At 39.2% G+C, this 16,110-nt stretch overlaps 1 protein-coding gene across 2 annotated transcripts; it reads left to right on the top strand.

The window, feature by feature from the left end:
* The first annotated feature begins 2,167 nt into the window (after window positions 1-2,167).
* On the top strand, window positions 2,168-13,164 carry dcun1d4 (DCN1, defective in cullin neddylation 1, domain containing 4 (S. cerevisiae)). Of its 2 annotated transcripts, none has more exons than XM_061684401.1 (11): window positions 2,168-2,223; window positions 3,401-3,471; window positions 3,553-3,592; window positions 7,088-7,175; window positions 8,208-8,287; window positions 8,361-8,431; window positions 9,016-9,107; window positions 9,208-9,316; window positions 9,547-9,651; window positions 10,978-11,080; window positions 11,820-13,164. In XM_061684401.1, exons 1-11 carry the CDS (start codon window positions 2,205-2,207, stop codon window positions 11,873-11,875), a joined length of 834 nt encoding a protein of 277 aa, XP_061540385.1. In that variant the 5' UTR covers window positions 2,168-2,204; the 3' UTR covers window positions 11,876-13,164. The 2 variants fall into 2 exon arrangements, with proteins under 2 accessions (XP_061540385.1, XP_061540386.1); XM_061684402.1 differs by lacking the exon at window positions 2,168-2,223 and adding an exon at window positions 2,230-2,379.
* Window positions 13,165-16,110: the final 2,946 nt, after the last annotated feature.

Raw genomic sequence — 16,110 nt, 5'->3', positions numbered from 1 at the left:
GTGGTTAAGGCTAACAAATAATCGGAAATGCCAGATGGGTTAACGAATAGCATTGGTGTCTCAATGTTATCATAGATATTTGAAAACAAAAGGAGGAACACGTCGACATACAATATCGCAATACTCTCAAGCATTTATTCTTTATCCTCTGTGAAGAATGACTAATATTACTGCAGCTTACTGAGTTAAGACCGTCTCCATGTATTTCAGCGTCAGCCTCACAGTTCTGAGGACCCGGGTTCAATCCCCGGCCCCGCCAGTGTGGTGTTTGCATGTTCTCCCCGTGCCTGCTTGGGTTTTCTCCGGGCACTCCGGTTTCCTCCCACACCCCAAAAACATGCATTAATTGAAGACTCTAAATTGCCCATAGGTGTGACTATGAGTGTGAATGGTTGTTTGTTTGTATGTGCCCTGCGATTGGCTGGCAACCAGTTCAGGGTACCCCACCTCCTGCCCGATGTTAGCTGGGATAGGTTCCAGCACGCCCGCGACCCTAGTGAGGAGAAGCGGCTCAGAAAATGGATGGATGGATGTATTATACTGCCCACATGTGGCCAAGGCGTGCACAGCAGGAGAGCACAACGTCCATTGAATTGAAGCAAAAAACTGTTTAACACTTTACATTCTATTTAATTGTGTAATTTCTGTATGTTTTTATAAAGTCAATTATAAAAGATATATATAAAAAACGTTACACATTTTGTGCTGTTTTTATGGGAGGCTGTAATGGATTAATGGCATTTCAATTCATTTCAAGGGGGAAAGATGATTTGAGATACAGCTCCACTGTATCATGTTGATAGAATTCTACTTAATCGTATTCAATCTTGTGGATTTTCAAATAACCTAAGTAGGGTCTGTAAAATATTGTGCATCATTGAATATAAATGCATTTTCGTGTTGTCTTTGACTAAAGCTCCAAGGACACACATTCGTTTAACGAAGTCATTTGTTTTCGTTTCACATTCGAGTAGACTTACTTGTAAAAAGCCATAGAACAAAGGTGAGACAGTCCCTTAACACTAATGTTGCATTTGTTTCTTTAAATTGCTACACCAGAAATGTTCATGGGCCAATGTGACCCACTGCACGTTTAATCATGAAAAAAAAAACATAATTATTAAGTATTCTGTCAGTATTTAGTGCAACTAATTATTTTTATTTTTTCGTCATTATTGGAAAATTCCTTTAGCTCCTTTTAGCTCCCTGTATGACCATGGATAGGTGTTTGCAAACTAAAAAAATTTAGAAATTATATGCAATAAGGCCTGAAAAGAACAACAAAAAGGCCACCTTAAGAGATGTTTTTTCGATTTTCATTTATTTTTCCATTTTTTTATAAACTTAAACTTTTACATTTGATACACTAAATAATAGGATAATAGGATGGATAGCAAAATGTTTTTCAATACTGTACTAAATAATTGTAGCAATAAATAATCAAACAATACATTAAACTCAATAAAATTGTATCCCCTTGTGGCAAAATACATTTAATACAGTGCGGCTGTTAGAAACATCCAAGGGTACTGTTGATGTGTTCATTCAAAAAGTAATAAAATGTTAATTCGTTTTTTATGTATTTATTTTTTCATTTGAAAAAGTAATTCCTTGCGGTCTACGCTCTTTTGACGAGACAGCTCGAGTAGCCAATCGAAAGGGAGAACAGGCGGAACTAGCACGGACCGGGTGTCAATCAGGTTTTATCACAAAAACGTTGTTTAATTACATTTATCTAACAGGTAATACTACATGCTCAACGACATACTCTTATCATAAACTGGAGCAATTAATTAATTGTTATTAATTATACCGATGGCACACGCCTATTTGGGATTACTGAGGCCAAATTCTTTTGACGAGACAGCTTGTGTAGCCAATCGAGTGGGAGCGCAGGCGGAAGTGGAATGGACCCGGTTTCAATGGGCTTCAATCATATTTCTATTAACAAAACCTTGACCAATGAACTATGACAATGGGGCACGCCTATTCGGGAATAGTGACCAATCACGTTGAAGCAAGGGCGGAGTCATTGCGAATGTTATTTTGACTGGGCAGCTCTAGTGGCCAAACGAATGGGAGCACGGGCAGAATGGCACGTACCCGGCTCCAATCATGAACCGGAGGGCGTGGCTTAACGTCGACCTGCTCCGCCCATTGGCCGGTCTGCGGACTTCCCACAGACAGTTGTATGTTTCATAAAGATGCACTCTGATGCGGCCAGTAAGTAGAAGCCTCTACTGGCTCTTTTGGTCAAATTACGACCGTTTACAGGGAACAGAACACATTCCGAACATGATTAGAAAGACGCTTGACTCGACGGCATTTCCGTATTTCGCCAGTTCTGCAGGGTTGGATGTATTCCGTGCTATTTTTTTTGTGGGTCTCTTTGTATTTGCCAGTGCGACAACAAAGGACGTGTACAGAGTCTAATTTGACTCCCAATTCCGATCCGACAATACACTTTTTCTTGTGTGAAGTTATATAAATGTACATCCTTGTCGACGGCCTTACTCGATTGCAGCCAATTTCCCTCCCCCGAATGCGAAGCTTTACTTTCATGCGTATCTGCCGGCGTTGTGATCTTTTTCCGTATTTTTAAGTCTTCGGTGACGGAGGAACAAAGTGTTCCGACTCGGGGGAGTTTAGTGGGCGACGTAACGAACGTGGAAATGGGTCAAATGTGTGTGTAGGTTGTTAAGAGAGTGAAAATTGTGACGCAGTTGAGTTAACATCTTCCATTTGGCCCGCTCGCCGTGTTTAACCGGCTTTCTTTTTACCCAAATGAGCACGTGTGCTATTGGCACATTTTCGTGTCGTATTTAACCAATATTGGCATTTTCACAATATGAAAAAAGGCTTGTAAATCAGTCTGAGTGCATGTTAGTGGTGGGGGGCACAAGGCTTTCAGAGAATCGCTGGGCTTGTCGAGGTCCCTGGGACTTGTAGTTCCCAAGGCTATGGCCGAGCGGCGCCGCCATCGTGAATCATGGCGGAAATGGACTACAAATCCCAAGCGCACACTTGCTTGGCTACTTTGTAAACTCCGCGCAAGTTGCACTGCTATTTTCGGTACGCAAGCTAACGCTAGCCCCGCCGTGTCGCTTTTTAACGGCCACTTTCGACTAACATTCGACGACGAGCCGGAATATAAATTAACACATTTTTGAGTCACGTCAACAGTCCGCCCCGTCGTTTCGTGTTCAAACATCACGCCGTGGCTCTCTAAAACTAAGCCGTGAACATCTATTGAAACGCTTAGCGTTAGCCGACGGCCGGGCTCGGGACTTTTGACGAGGATGTGACGTCATCTTCGTGTATCCTCGTACTTGACTTGACTTGCATGCCCACAGTTACTTCTAATAACCGCACCTCGTGTCTTTATTATTTCTTTGGATAGATTTTCAGCTGAATTCTCACTTGACTACACTGGCCAACATCCATAAGATCCACCACACGTTGCACAGGCTGGTAAATGCATATGACATGTTGTGTTTGTTTCTCAAGCGTATACTTCTGTGGATTAAAAGCATTTGGCATCTGTTCTGGCAGAACCTCACGGAAGACGTTGGACAGGAGAGCCACACGTCAGGTGATTTTTGCAGTAATTATTTTTTTCATGCAAATCGAGAAATAAAGCATGCATTTTAGGATGTATATTTTCTCAAATTTCCGTCCAATTTTATTTTCTATCTCTTTTAAAGATCCTTCTAATCTGTTTTTGAAATTCCGTTGTTAAAATAAGACATTCATGAAAATATGTGACTTGTTTTTCTGTCAAATATTTTTTATTCTAAAGCTTGTCTTTAATCTCCTATACATGTGTTCCCTTAACTTTTCAACTTTATTCTTGTTAGATTGCATTGCATCTCAAAAAATTTACTTCATACATGTATTACAACTTTTTTTCTCCATATACCACATTACCCTAAAAAATTTGAATGTCAAATACAATTTTCTCTAAACTGTACTGGCAACCAGTTTAGGGTGTACCCCGCCTCCTGCCCAATGATAGCTGGGATAGGCTCCAGCGCGCCCGCGACCCTAGTGAGGAGAAGCGGCTAAGAAGATGGGTGGATGGATGTTTTGATACAATCTAGTGCTATTTTTCTTTATTTAAAAAAACAAACAAAAAAAAAAAAAACAATGTGGGGGATTTTTGTTTTGTTTGTGAGACTGGAAAGAATTAATGGTATTTCAATTAAATCCAGTGGGGAAAATGATAAACTTGATGAAAGACTAAATTGAGTTACAAGCTTGGTCACGGGAAAAATTCAAATTCTAAATCAAGGCACTGCTGTATACAGCTCAGAAAATGGATTGATATAAAACTTGAAAATATTTCAAAATATTTCTCATTTACTATTTTCCAAAAATGCATATTTTTTCCTAAAATATACAACTTTTTTTCTCTCTAAATAAACAGCTGTTCTCAAAAGATTTTGTTATAGTATACAACTTTTTTTCTCAAAATATGACTTCTAAGATTATTACTTTAATCTTGAAAAATAAAACTTTTTTTAATTACTTTTTTTCCCCAAATATACCACCTTATTCTCAAACATTAAAACCGTTTTTTATTCATTGGAAATACCTCAAGGTATGGATAATCTCGTTGATTATGGCTTTTTCTTTAAAAAAAGTTGAATATATAGTTTTTCTCAATTCACTGACAGCCCTCCGAGTTAACGTGGATATTTGACTTCTAAAGCCGTCAATGGCAATGAATGTGTTGAGTATTAAACTTCTTTCTCAAAATATACAACTACTGTATTCTCGTAAGATTATGGTTTATCTTGAAAATTTAACTTTTTTTCCTTAAATTATAGCTATTTTTTGTAAGATTGACCCTTTAAATATATACCACAATTCTCAAAAATCTAAAAAAATAAAATTAAAAAAAAAATTAAAAATTCTCATAACTATATAGTGTCACCAGAAAGTATTCACACCCCTTCCCGTTTTCCACATTTTGCTGTTGCAGACGTATTCTACAGCTGATTTGAGTGTAGTTTTATTTAAAAAGATCCACATAAAATATCCCATGATGACAAAGTAAAAACATTTTCTGACATTTGTATACATTTATAAAAATGTAAACATTGAAACATAGGTGTTCACACCCTTTGCTATGACACTCAAACTTAAACTCAGGTGCATCTGCTTTCCACTGATCATCCTTGAGATGCGTCTACAACTTGAATGGCGTCCACTTGTGGTGAATTCATTTGATTGAACATCATTTGGAATGGCACACGCCTGTCTATATAAGATCTCATAGTTGGCAGTGCATATCAGAGCAGAAACAAAGCAATGAAGTCTAAGGAATTGTCTGCAGACCTCCGAGACCGGATTGTGTCAAGGCACAAATCTGGGGAAGAGAATTGCAGCAGCATTGAAGGTTCCGAAAAGCACTGTGGTCTGGATTATTCAGAAATGGAAGACGTTTGGAACCATCGGGGCCCTTCCTAGATCTGGCCGTCCGACCGAGTTGAGTAACCGAGGAAGAAGGGCCTCGGTCTCAGAGGTGAACAAGAGCCCTATGGTCACTAAGGCGGAGATAGAACCATCCAGAAGGTCAACCATTGCTAACCCACTCCACCAATCAGGCCTTTATGGTAGAGTGGCCAGATGGAAGCCACTTCTCAGTGAAAAAACACGAGTTTGCCAAAAGAGACATTAAGGAATCTCAGAACTGCAGAAACAACATTTTCTCGTCTGATGAAACCAAAATAGAACTTTTTGGCCTGAATTGCAAGCGTCATATCTGGAGAAGAGTCACTGCTCATCACCTGGCTAACACCATCCCGACCGACTGTGAAGCATGGTGGAGGCAGCATCATGCTGCGGGGCTGTTTTTCTGCTGCAGGAACTGGGCGACTAGTCCGCATAGAGGGTAAAATGACAGCTGCCAAATGTAGAGAAATTCTTCGAGAATTTGCTCCAAAGTGCTATGGAACTCAGACTAGGGTGTTGATTCACCTTCCAACACGACGAGACTCAACGCACAAAGCACACACTTCAGGAGCAGCCTGTGAATGTCCTTGAGTGGCCCAGCCAGAACCCGGACATGAATCCAATCAAACATCTCTGGAAAGACCTAAAAATGGCTGTCCACCGACACTGCCCATCCAACCTGACTGACCTTGAGAGGATCTGCAGAGAAGAATGGGAGAAAATGCCCATTTTTGTGCCAAGCTCGTAGAGACGAGACCAAGAAGGCTTGAGGCTGTGATTGCTGCCAAAAGTGCTTCAACAAAATATTAAGCCAAGGGTGTGAATACTTGTGTACCTATAATGTTTACATTTTCAATAAATTTGTCTGAAAATGTTTTTACTTTGTCATTATGGGATATTTTATGTAGATAAAAAAAAAACAACTATACTCTCATCCGCTTTAGAATAAGTCTTTAACATGGCAAAATGTGGAAAAAGTGAAAGGGTGTGAATACTTTCTGGTGGCACTGTTTCTAACCAAATAACTTTTACTTGATAGAAATGTTTTTTTCTCAAATTGGTACGATTGAGACTTTTTCCTCCAAATATGCAGTTATTCTCGTAGGATTACGACTCATTCCTCAAATAACCCCCTTTATTTTCAAACAAAAATACTTAACTTTTTCCATCAAATACCAACCCTTTTTCTTAGATATTTTGTTCTCATATTTTGTTCTCAGTTTTGTTCTCTTCTCATATTAGGACTTTTTTCTCATATATTCCACTTTATTTATTTTAAAATGTCATACACAACTTTTTTTCCCCCTCAAATACACTTTTCTTTGAAAACTGGCTCTTTGATATGGTTTGTTTTCAAGTCATAGTTTGAGAAGCAAATTTAAAAATGTATTGGGAAAACGACACAGTAATAATGAAAAATACAGAAAAAATATTCTAAATCAATGCAATAATATCCATCCATCCATTTTCTGAGCCGCTTGTCCTCACTCGGGTCGCGGGCTGCAATAATATCATACAAAATAATAGATCAATTAGAAAAATATTTGACAAAAATATTAAAACAATACAAAAACATTTTATCAAAAAATACACACTGATATTTATTTCTAATGATGATGTTTTTCTTTAGCTTGTTGCTCCAGAGCCATGCCCCCGAGGAAAAAGAGGAGACCGACTGCCGGAGATGACATGTCAGCGAAGAAGAGTCGCCAGGACAGGTAGGTTTCTCTTTTGAGGGGGGGGGGGGGTGACTTATATTCAACACTGGTGCATTTTCAAAAGTTACACAAGTTTAAAACGGGAACAATTGCAATAGATTATCTCGTTCGCAATTGGGGCCTATTCGCCACCTCCCTCCTTCATGAGAAATAAAGGGAAATTGAAATAGTCCCTTTTAAGATCAAATGGTCACTTTTATTCGCTGGACAGTCATTTTAAGCTGTTACGCAAAGGCTGAAAAGACATTACCAACGTAATACGTGAAACAATGGAGGAGAAAGCCAGTTTTTTGTTTTAAATCTTTTTTTTCAAGAATAAAGTCTTATTTATTTCAGAGGGGGAAACCATATTTTCATTTAGATAAAAGGTTGTATATTTTTGTGTATATTAGCTGTAATATTATGCAAATAGTCTTATTTACTTATGTTGTTTACGATTACTATTTCTTATTTTTGAGGAAAACTTTCCAGCTAAAGATTATCTTGTTTTGATGAAAAGTCATGTATTTTACAGATTTAAGTCATGATATTACAAGAATAAGGTTGTATATTTTCTGGAAAAGCGGCAGATATTTTCTAGATTTACGTAGTTATTTTATGAGAATAAAGCTGCATATTTTGGAAAGTTTGTCATATTTTTTTGAATTGGTCATTTCAAGTGAATTTCAATATATTGGAACAATCGTGAAAAAATATATATAAATAGACAAAAACTGGAAAATTGTTACAAAATTCAAAAATGTAATCGAAAATACACAAAAATATTAGGTAATAAAAAAATGGATACAAAATGCATCTGAAAAATAATACACAAATATCAGGAAAAAATATACATGAGTAATCTAGTGTAAACATATTTAATTAAAAAACGTGAGGAAAGAAATAGTCAAAAACAATACAAGAATATTTGACATGGATAAAACACAGGGGCAAAATGTAGAATCTTTGGGAGACAGCACCGCATTCTTTCTCTGTTTGCTATTGCAATTATTAGTCAATAAGGTCTTCCTTCTGTCCCTTGTGCACGTTCAGAAAACTTGACTCGCCACTCATTCGAGAGGAGGAAACCTTTTCCAACAAGAGATGCTTGGAGTGGTTCTACGAGTATGCGGGTGAGCCTACATTTTACAGTTTGAAATTGCACATTGGTTAGGTCACGTGATGCGTCACAGTTGTCTCTGATAGGCTGTGATGACGTGGTGGGACCTGAGGGCATGGAGAAGTTCTGTGAAGACATCGGAGTGGAACCGGAGAACGTAAGATGACTTGGTTTTGGCGAGCATGTAATTTTGGTTTTTATATATTGGGGGGGAAAAATACCAATATTTGGCAGAAATATTTTCGAATAATCCAATATTAGCCAAAAAACACATTAGTGATGAATACATATTTGAAAAAGTATGAAATAAAACATTTCAACGAAAAACTCAAAATGTTACACTAACCATTAAAAATCAGAGCAAAATACACAAATATTTGGGGAAAAAAAGACAAAAGACGTCAATAAACACAAATGTACGAGAAAAAATATCAACACAGCCACATCCCCAGTTATAAACGGGTGTGGACCCTTCTGCAACTGCGGCAGTTGTGTGTACACCCACCAACCCAATGATTTAAAAAAAAATAAAAATATATATATATATATTTTATTTTTTGTATTCCCCCCCCCCCCCCCCCCCCCCAATTGAGTCTTATTGGTCACCTTAATGATGGAAAGTTTTAAAATGTATCTTGGTCTTTTTTTTTTTAATATCACAAAAAAACTGCCATTTGAACTTGTGTAGACGTTTAATAGTCATTGTCACAAAGTCCAAAAATGATGTTTTGTGTATTCCAGGTGGTGATGCTAGTGCTGGCGTGGAAGCTGGATGCTCAGAGCATGGGCTACTTCACGCTGCAGGAGTGGCTGAGGGGCATGGGCTCGCTGCAGTACGTTTGCGATCAAACGTTTGTTTGTTTGTTGTTTTTTTTTCATTACACACACTGAGACTAAGGTTCTTCGTCTGACTGGCTCGTGTGCTCTCGCCAGGTGCGACTCTACCGAGAGGCTGAGGAACTCGCTGGACTTCCTGCGGTCCGTCCTCAATGACAGCACCAGCTTTAAGCTCATATACAGATACGCCTTTGACTTTGCCAGGGTGAGTCTGCCAAAAGGGTAATCTGTGTGTGCGTGTGTTTTAAATTGAGGCATTTGCTGCTATCTTGTGGCATCTATAGTATATAGTATTTTAATGTTGGTCATGATGCTTGGGGACCTAAGTGTTTATATGCAAGCCATTTAAAAAGTCCATTTTACATATGTCCCTTTTAAGGAACAGTGTTTTTGCATTGATTTCATGATATACTGTATATGCGTGTCTTTTGGCAGGAGAAGGATCAGAGGAGTTTGGACTTGAACACAGCCAAGTGCATGCTGGGGCTTCTGTTGGGAAAGACGTGGCCCCTCTTTCCGGTCTTTAATCAATTTCTAGAGGTACGGACGGCCAGCTCTCCATTAATACACGGGAAGCTGTCCACCCCAGAGGAAATAATAGGAATCCAAATTATCTCTTCTAGGGTGAAATTGTACAGGCATTCTTAACATTCGTATGTTTAAAAAAAAAATAAATAAATAAAAAAAAAAAGCAAACAAAAAAAACACGACAATCGTGAGCAATTTGGCCATGGAAGTGGTACAAGTCAAAACATTAGGTAATATTATAATATAATAATAAATCTGTATATATAATATTAGATGGAAAATGTAAAACTATTTGGAAAATATATATAGAAATTTTAGTGGATAAAAAAATGGCAGAAAAATATTAGTTATTATTATAAATGCAAACAATACAACACAAATTACAAAAATACCATATAAATACAAATCTATTAGACAAAATACAAATGGATAATATACAAAAAAATAGAGGACAACCACTGAAATATAAGACAAAAGGTCATATTAGGAAAAACAAAAATATTTGACAAATAGAGCAAATTTTAGAAAAAATAGACGAGAAATTTCAAAATGAAAGACCAAAATGCATAGTAGGAAAAAAAATATTGGCCAATACAAATATATTACATTGAGAGAAATTGGGACAAAAAATGTGTATTTGAAAAAATAGCTATTTGATTACTAAAATATTCGACAAAAAATACAACAAAATGTAGAAATAAAAATATATTGGCTGATAAATAAAAAAACACGAGGAAAGAAATTACAGAATTATTAATTGGGAAGTACCAAAATACTGGACAAAAGGACAAAATATAGTAATGTTTCAGTAATATTTTAACATTCTAAAATTTTATACAAATTTATAGGTAAGTTAATAAATTTCTGTAATGGAACAAAGATCAAGTAAAACTACTTAACATTTTGAAGAGGCCGGCCAAACCCTAACGAATGGAATTTGCAGAGCGATGCTCTCACCGCGTGCCAGTTTTTATTTGTATTGAATTAATAAGTGTGGTATTGTGTATAACTAAGTCTTTACGTTGGCATTTTCCTACCGTTAGCGCCGGTAAAAAATAATTGGGGTGTGACCAATCAGAAGCAACGTTCGTCATGTGGTTTGTGGTGACGTATTCTAGTGCTGTTGGAAATTTTTAGCGTGTGAACACTCACCGTACCCAACTGAATCTTTGTGCGCGAAAAGTACATTTTCAAAATTAAAACTTTGTTGGCAGTGCTTGAGGTGCAGGCATGCATTTATTTTCTACATGTTCTTTTGGCAAGCTTGAGTCACATGTACGAAATCTTCACGCCGCCGCTTGTGTTGTGACACAATTCTGGTAATGTTTGGCTCCCCAGCAATCCAAGTACAAAGTGGTAAATAAAGACCAGTGGTGCAACGTGTTGGAGTTCAGCCGGACAATCAACTTGGACCTCAGCAACTATGACGAGGATGGAGCCTGTAAGTTGGCCCGCGTTAAACCTGACCACTACGAGATGTAACTGTACATGTTCTGGTTTTTGCACTTTCCTAAAAAGAAGACAAGCTGCTTTGTGGAACTTTATTAAAAAGAAGACAAACCATTTCTTTTGCACTTTGTTAAATAAAAAGTGAACGTTTTAATGTATTTTCCTGAAAAGAAAACAAACTGTTGATGTTGAGCTTTCCTGAAAAGTCAAACTATCGATGTTGCAGTTCACCTAAAAAAATAAACTATTGATGTTGCACGTTTCCAAAAAAAAAAAAAAGTGTGGCACGTTCCTAAAACAGATACAAACTTGAAATCCCACTTTCCTTTAAAAGGAGACAAACTATTGACATTGCATTTTGTAAAAACAATTTGTTGTGCTTTGCTAAAACACTTAACTGTTGATGTTACACTTAGTTTAAAAAGTAGACAAACTGTTCGTCACACCTTCTTAAATGACAAAACTATTTGCTCTTTCCTAAAAAGACAAACCGATGTTGCACATTCCTAAATAATGTCAAACTATGGATGTTGTACTGTACATTATGAAAAAGGAAACAAAGTATTGATATCACATTTAACTAAATAAGTGACATACTAATGATGTTGCACTTAACTAAGAAGAAAATGTTTGTTTGTTTTTTTTTTTTTTAGTGTAGATGTGAGAATCTCGAGTCCCAACCCAACTCTCTGCAACCGCTAACTAAAATCTCCCTTTCCTTCTCCCACCAGGGCCTGTCTTGTTGGATGAGTTTGTGGAATGGTACAAGGAAAGACAGATGTCATAGCTGCAACTGCAGCAAAAAAAAACAAAAATAAAGCGAATATCAAAATACTGTGACGACCGCAACGACGAGAATCTACCACGTGACAACAAAACAAAAACAGCCACGGTTGGGGGGGAGGTCAGCTACTCGTGGGTGTACGTTTACCAAATCCGGTTAAGGCTGGCTGGCGGGCTAGCCACGTTTAGCCCGGCTCCCCTTTACCACTTGGAAATGAGAGAGTATTGCGGGTGGGAGAAACCAATGGGGTCAGTCTTAAAAGTGAGCACATTTAGATAATGGCAGCTTTCTGCTGCCTGTGCTGTTTACTTAATTAGTGCCAGTCATTTTATTTTTTTCTTCCCTTTTTTTGGGTTATTTTTTTAAGCACCAAACAAAACCGCATTGCTGCTAATTCCATTCTGGCGGGCCAGTGAGCGCCCCCTTCAGCATTTATTGGTCCCCTTCCCAGGCCAATGGATGCGTCCACTTAGCTGTGCCTCAAACTTTGCCACACAAGTAAAGGACAGATGTACATATGTGTAAAGGTTGGGAGCCTATTTGTCGTCATACCCGCTGTCCGTTTTGTCTCCCACGTGTGGCTTGGTCTTCCTTTTTAGTCCGATAGTTTCAGGTAGCATCCTCACCCCTCCCTCCCCCCTCAGAGTGTTGGAACGAGCATTTCTAGCGCCACCTACGGGAACGCGGGACAGGTCAGAACTGTAATAGTGCTCTGCTGTCGTCCCCCCCCATACATTTGTCTTTTTGGCTGTGCTGTGACGCTGACTCGTCCAGATGATTTTAATATTTGCATGCAGCTCTCGACAGAGCCCTTTTTTTTTTCTGTACAGGAATTTGTGCAAATGTTTTGTGCTTAGATTATTTGATGTTCACCATCATGTCGTTATCGTTTGACTCCCCGATGGAAACTCATGATTGTGTTTATCGCTGTTAAGACCTGGAAAAAAACACACGTGTAACCTCACGGTGGAATGAGCGCTCACCCCTGCTTTGACGCCACACAAAAAAAATAGCGTGTCGTACTCAGTTTATTTATTGGCAGTGCATCCGTCGACTTGCGCACGCACACACACACACACACACACGACACCTCTGGTTTCACTGTATATGAACTAATGACACGTGGTTATGTATAGATTTCATTCATGTTCTCGTATTCTTCTTGTGACAATGCAGGATGGTGAACGTGCTTGTCCCAGCTGTATATATGTATGTAAAACTAAGTGTCTATATGTTGGTTTTCACTATAACCTATGTCTATATACTTAAATAAAATGGGTTTATTAACTTAACTCAACTCCACTTGGTTTGTTTGGGGCACTTTATTTCCAACAAGGAAAATCTGTCAAAATGGTCACAGCATAGCAGAGCATCATGAAAGAAAACAATTTCCATATGTAGACAGCAATGTGAAGCGGTATAAGCTTAATGTAAAAGTAGCCTAATATTCACCTTAAATTAACGGAAGACTGGGTTGGACATTCAAATTAAAGTGTACACCAACCCTTATTGCACCAAGGCACATATTTTACATGAGAAAAAACTCCTGGCACACCACCAAACAAATATGTTACGTGAAGTATATACACTGAAGGTAATGGTTTTCATTTACTCTCAAATGTACTTATGTATGCCGGCTGAACAAAGCTATTCTATTGCATGAATGGCAACAGGTTGATGCACAGGTGAATTGGACATTCTGCTGTTTAGTGGAAGAGTTTTTTTCTACCTGGCACTATATGTCTAGGGTATAGCTAGATGAACAAAGGCATTATTTGTAGTAAATACCAAGTACCAATTAAGTTAAATTTTATATTTTCCCAGCACATTAATTGGAGTATATTGATGACCATTATACCGAATTCTGTAACTCAACCAAGAATAATAGGAAGCAGCAATGAGCGGGCCCCTTGCATCATCAAACGATGCCAAAAAAGCTTGGCAATTTAATGTTGTCCGTATGGTTAGTATACCTGCTTATCATAGGGGCTTATTGGAAAATTCCCTAGTAGTGCGGGTCCTGGAATTTTCCCCAAATGTCTGCGTCAAACCAAAATGGATAACTTCGGTCAATATAAGGCATGGGTCCTTGAGACTTTTTGTAGTGCTGTCACAACAGACATGTCCATCCAAGTTTTTAATCAGTGGAACTGGTGGTGGGGGCTAATTTTTACTAATGTTCCAGGGGGTGTTACTGACTTTTGGGGGAGTTGTTTTCAGGGGCACTAAGATAAAAGTTTCACCTGATACACGAGCTTTAAAAAATTGGCATATTGCTGATTTGGAGAAACAAGGCTAAAGCATACTTTTAAAGTATTTACACCAATTTCAAACTCATATTTGATTCCTCCCCGGGACCAAAGTTTACAAAAACTGTTGTCATAACATCATGTACATATAAATTAATGATAAACATAAGGAACATACTGTTAATCACAATGTTTGACAATCCTTAATACAGTTTACATCTTTGTATCCTGAAAATAGTCTAATTTTGGTTCGAAAGGCTGGAAGTGTTTTTTCGATTTAAATCTGGCTAATGCTTGGCGAGTCAGAACTTTTGGAATTCCACGTTAACTCCACGGCTTCGTCTGGCAGCGGTGTTGTCGGAACAGGAGGTGGAATACCTTGCGTCAGAGGCTCATGTGTCCTGTAGCGGGGAATGTTGTACAGAAGGTCTACTGCAGTGCTTGCTGAGGTAGAAGAGATGAGGAGTTCTGACCTGTCAAGGTTGAAGTTCCCAGGAATGTGACTTGGTGGGAAAAAGGCCACATCTTCATCCTCCCTGTCCCATGTTTGTCTCTCTGATGACATGGCTTTCAGGGCACTAAGTCCTCTTCTGTCCCTCTTTTCTGATGCGCCCTTCCACGTCTCATCAGTGCCGAGTGACGACAAGGAGCCGCCGCTTGGGCTAAGAGATCTTGTCACACTTGTGCTCCCTCTTTCTTGTGCGACCTCCGGGATAAAGGACCCAGCTGTAGTGTTTTCGAGTCCTTTAGTTGGAGATAGTGGGCTTGCATCCGGACGCTTGGAGAGATCAGACAGGCGAGTCCTGAGTCCTGTCCACTGCATTTTAGCCGGTAGGCCCTCATTGGAGCTCCTGAAGGGTCTCGGTGTGAGAGATAGGATCTGGTATCTGGCACTATAAGAGGAACCACTTTGTGTAGTCATTATGTTCACCCCCGATGGATCCCTGGTTGGGGGCGTTTCATCCCCAAAACCTGGATTAAGAATTGTTTTACGTGCAAGAAATGGTTTCTGGTATCTGGCACTATAGGAGGAACTACTTTGTGTAGTCACAATGTTCACCTCTGATGGATCCCCGGTGGGGGGAGTGTCATCCACAGAGCCTGGACTGGGAATGGTCTTTGAGGCAACATGTGGGTTCTGGTAACTGGCACTATAGGAGGAACCATATTGTGTTGTCACTATGTTCACCCCTGATGGATCTCTCGTGGAGGGAGTATCATCTCCAGAGCCTGAATTGGGAATGGTCTTCAGGGGAATAGATGGATTCTGGTATCTGACACTATAGGGTAACTGGTATCTGGCACTATAGTAGGAACCATGTTGATCCCTGGTGGGGGAGGTATCATCCCCAGATCTTGGATTGGGAATGCTCTTTGGGGCAAGAGATGGGTTCTGGTATCTGGTACTATAAGAGGAACCACGTTGTGTTGTGTGTTGATCCCTGGTAGAGGTATCATTTGGTACAGACGAAGCCTTAATAATTGAACGTCTGTATTGTATTGGTGATTCGCTGTCTGTCGTAACTGACCCCACTGCAACTTCCGTAATTTCGTTGGATTCCGCAACACCACCTATCTCGTCTTCGGTGTTGCTGGAGGAAGATTGCCCTGACACAGTGGTGAGTTGCGACTTATCCGTAGTCTGTCGGGTCTCCACAGTCCGGCTTGCATATGGAGAAGAAAGACCGAGATCATGAGACTTTCTTCTCCATATTGTATAGTCTGTGGGTTCAGCTCCATTCTCACTGCTGTTGGATGAATCCAGACGTTGTTGAGTAGGGGGAGCCTTTACATCCAGGTACCTCCTTATATGTGGTATACCACCTGGTAGACTTGACGTTCCCTCACTTGTGGGACCAACTGCGGATTTTTCGGTGTTGTGGTGAACTTGCTCCACGGTGAGCTGTGATTCTGTCTCTCTGATTCCTTTCCAGCTAACTACAGGTTGCTTTTGTTTTGCTGCTCCTGTGTTGCTGTCACTGAGCGGCA

This window comes from Phycodurus eques, chromosome 8 (assembly GCF_024500275.1).
Source record: "Phycodurus eques isolate BA_2022a chromosome 8, UOR_Pequ_1.1, whole genome shotgun sequence".
Classification (NCBI taxonomy): Eukaryota; Metazoa; Chordata; class Actinopteri; order Syngnathiformes; family Syngnathidae; genus Phycodurus; species Phycodurus eques.
Note: the sequence above shows the minus strand (reverse complement) of the source record. Positions and strands in the feature narration are given on the sequence as shown.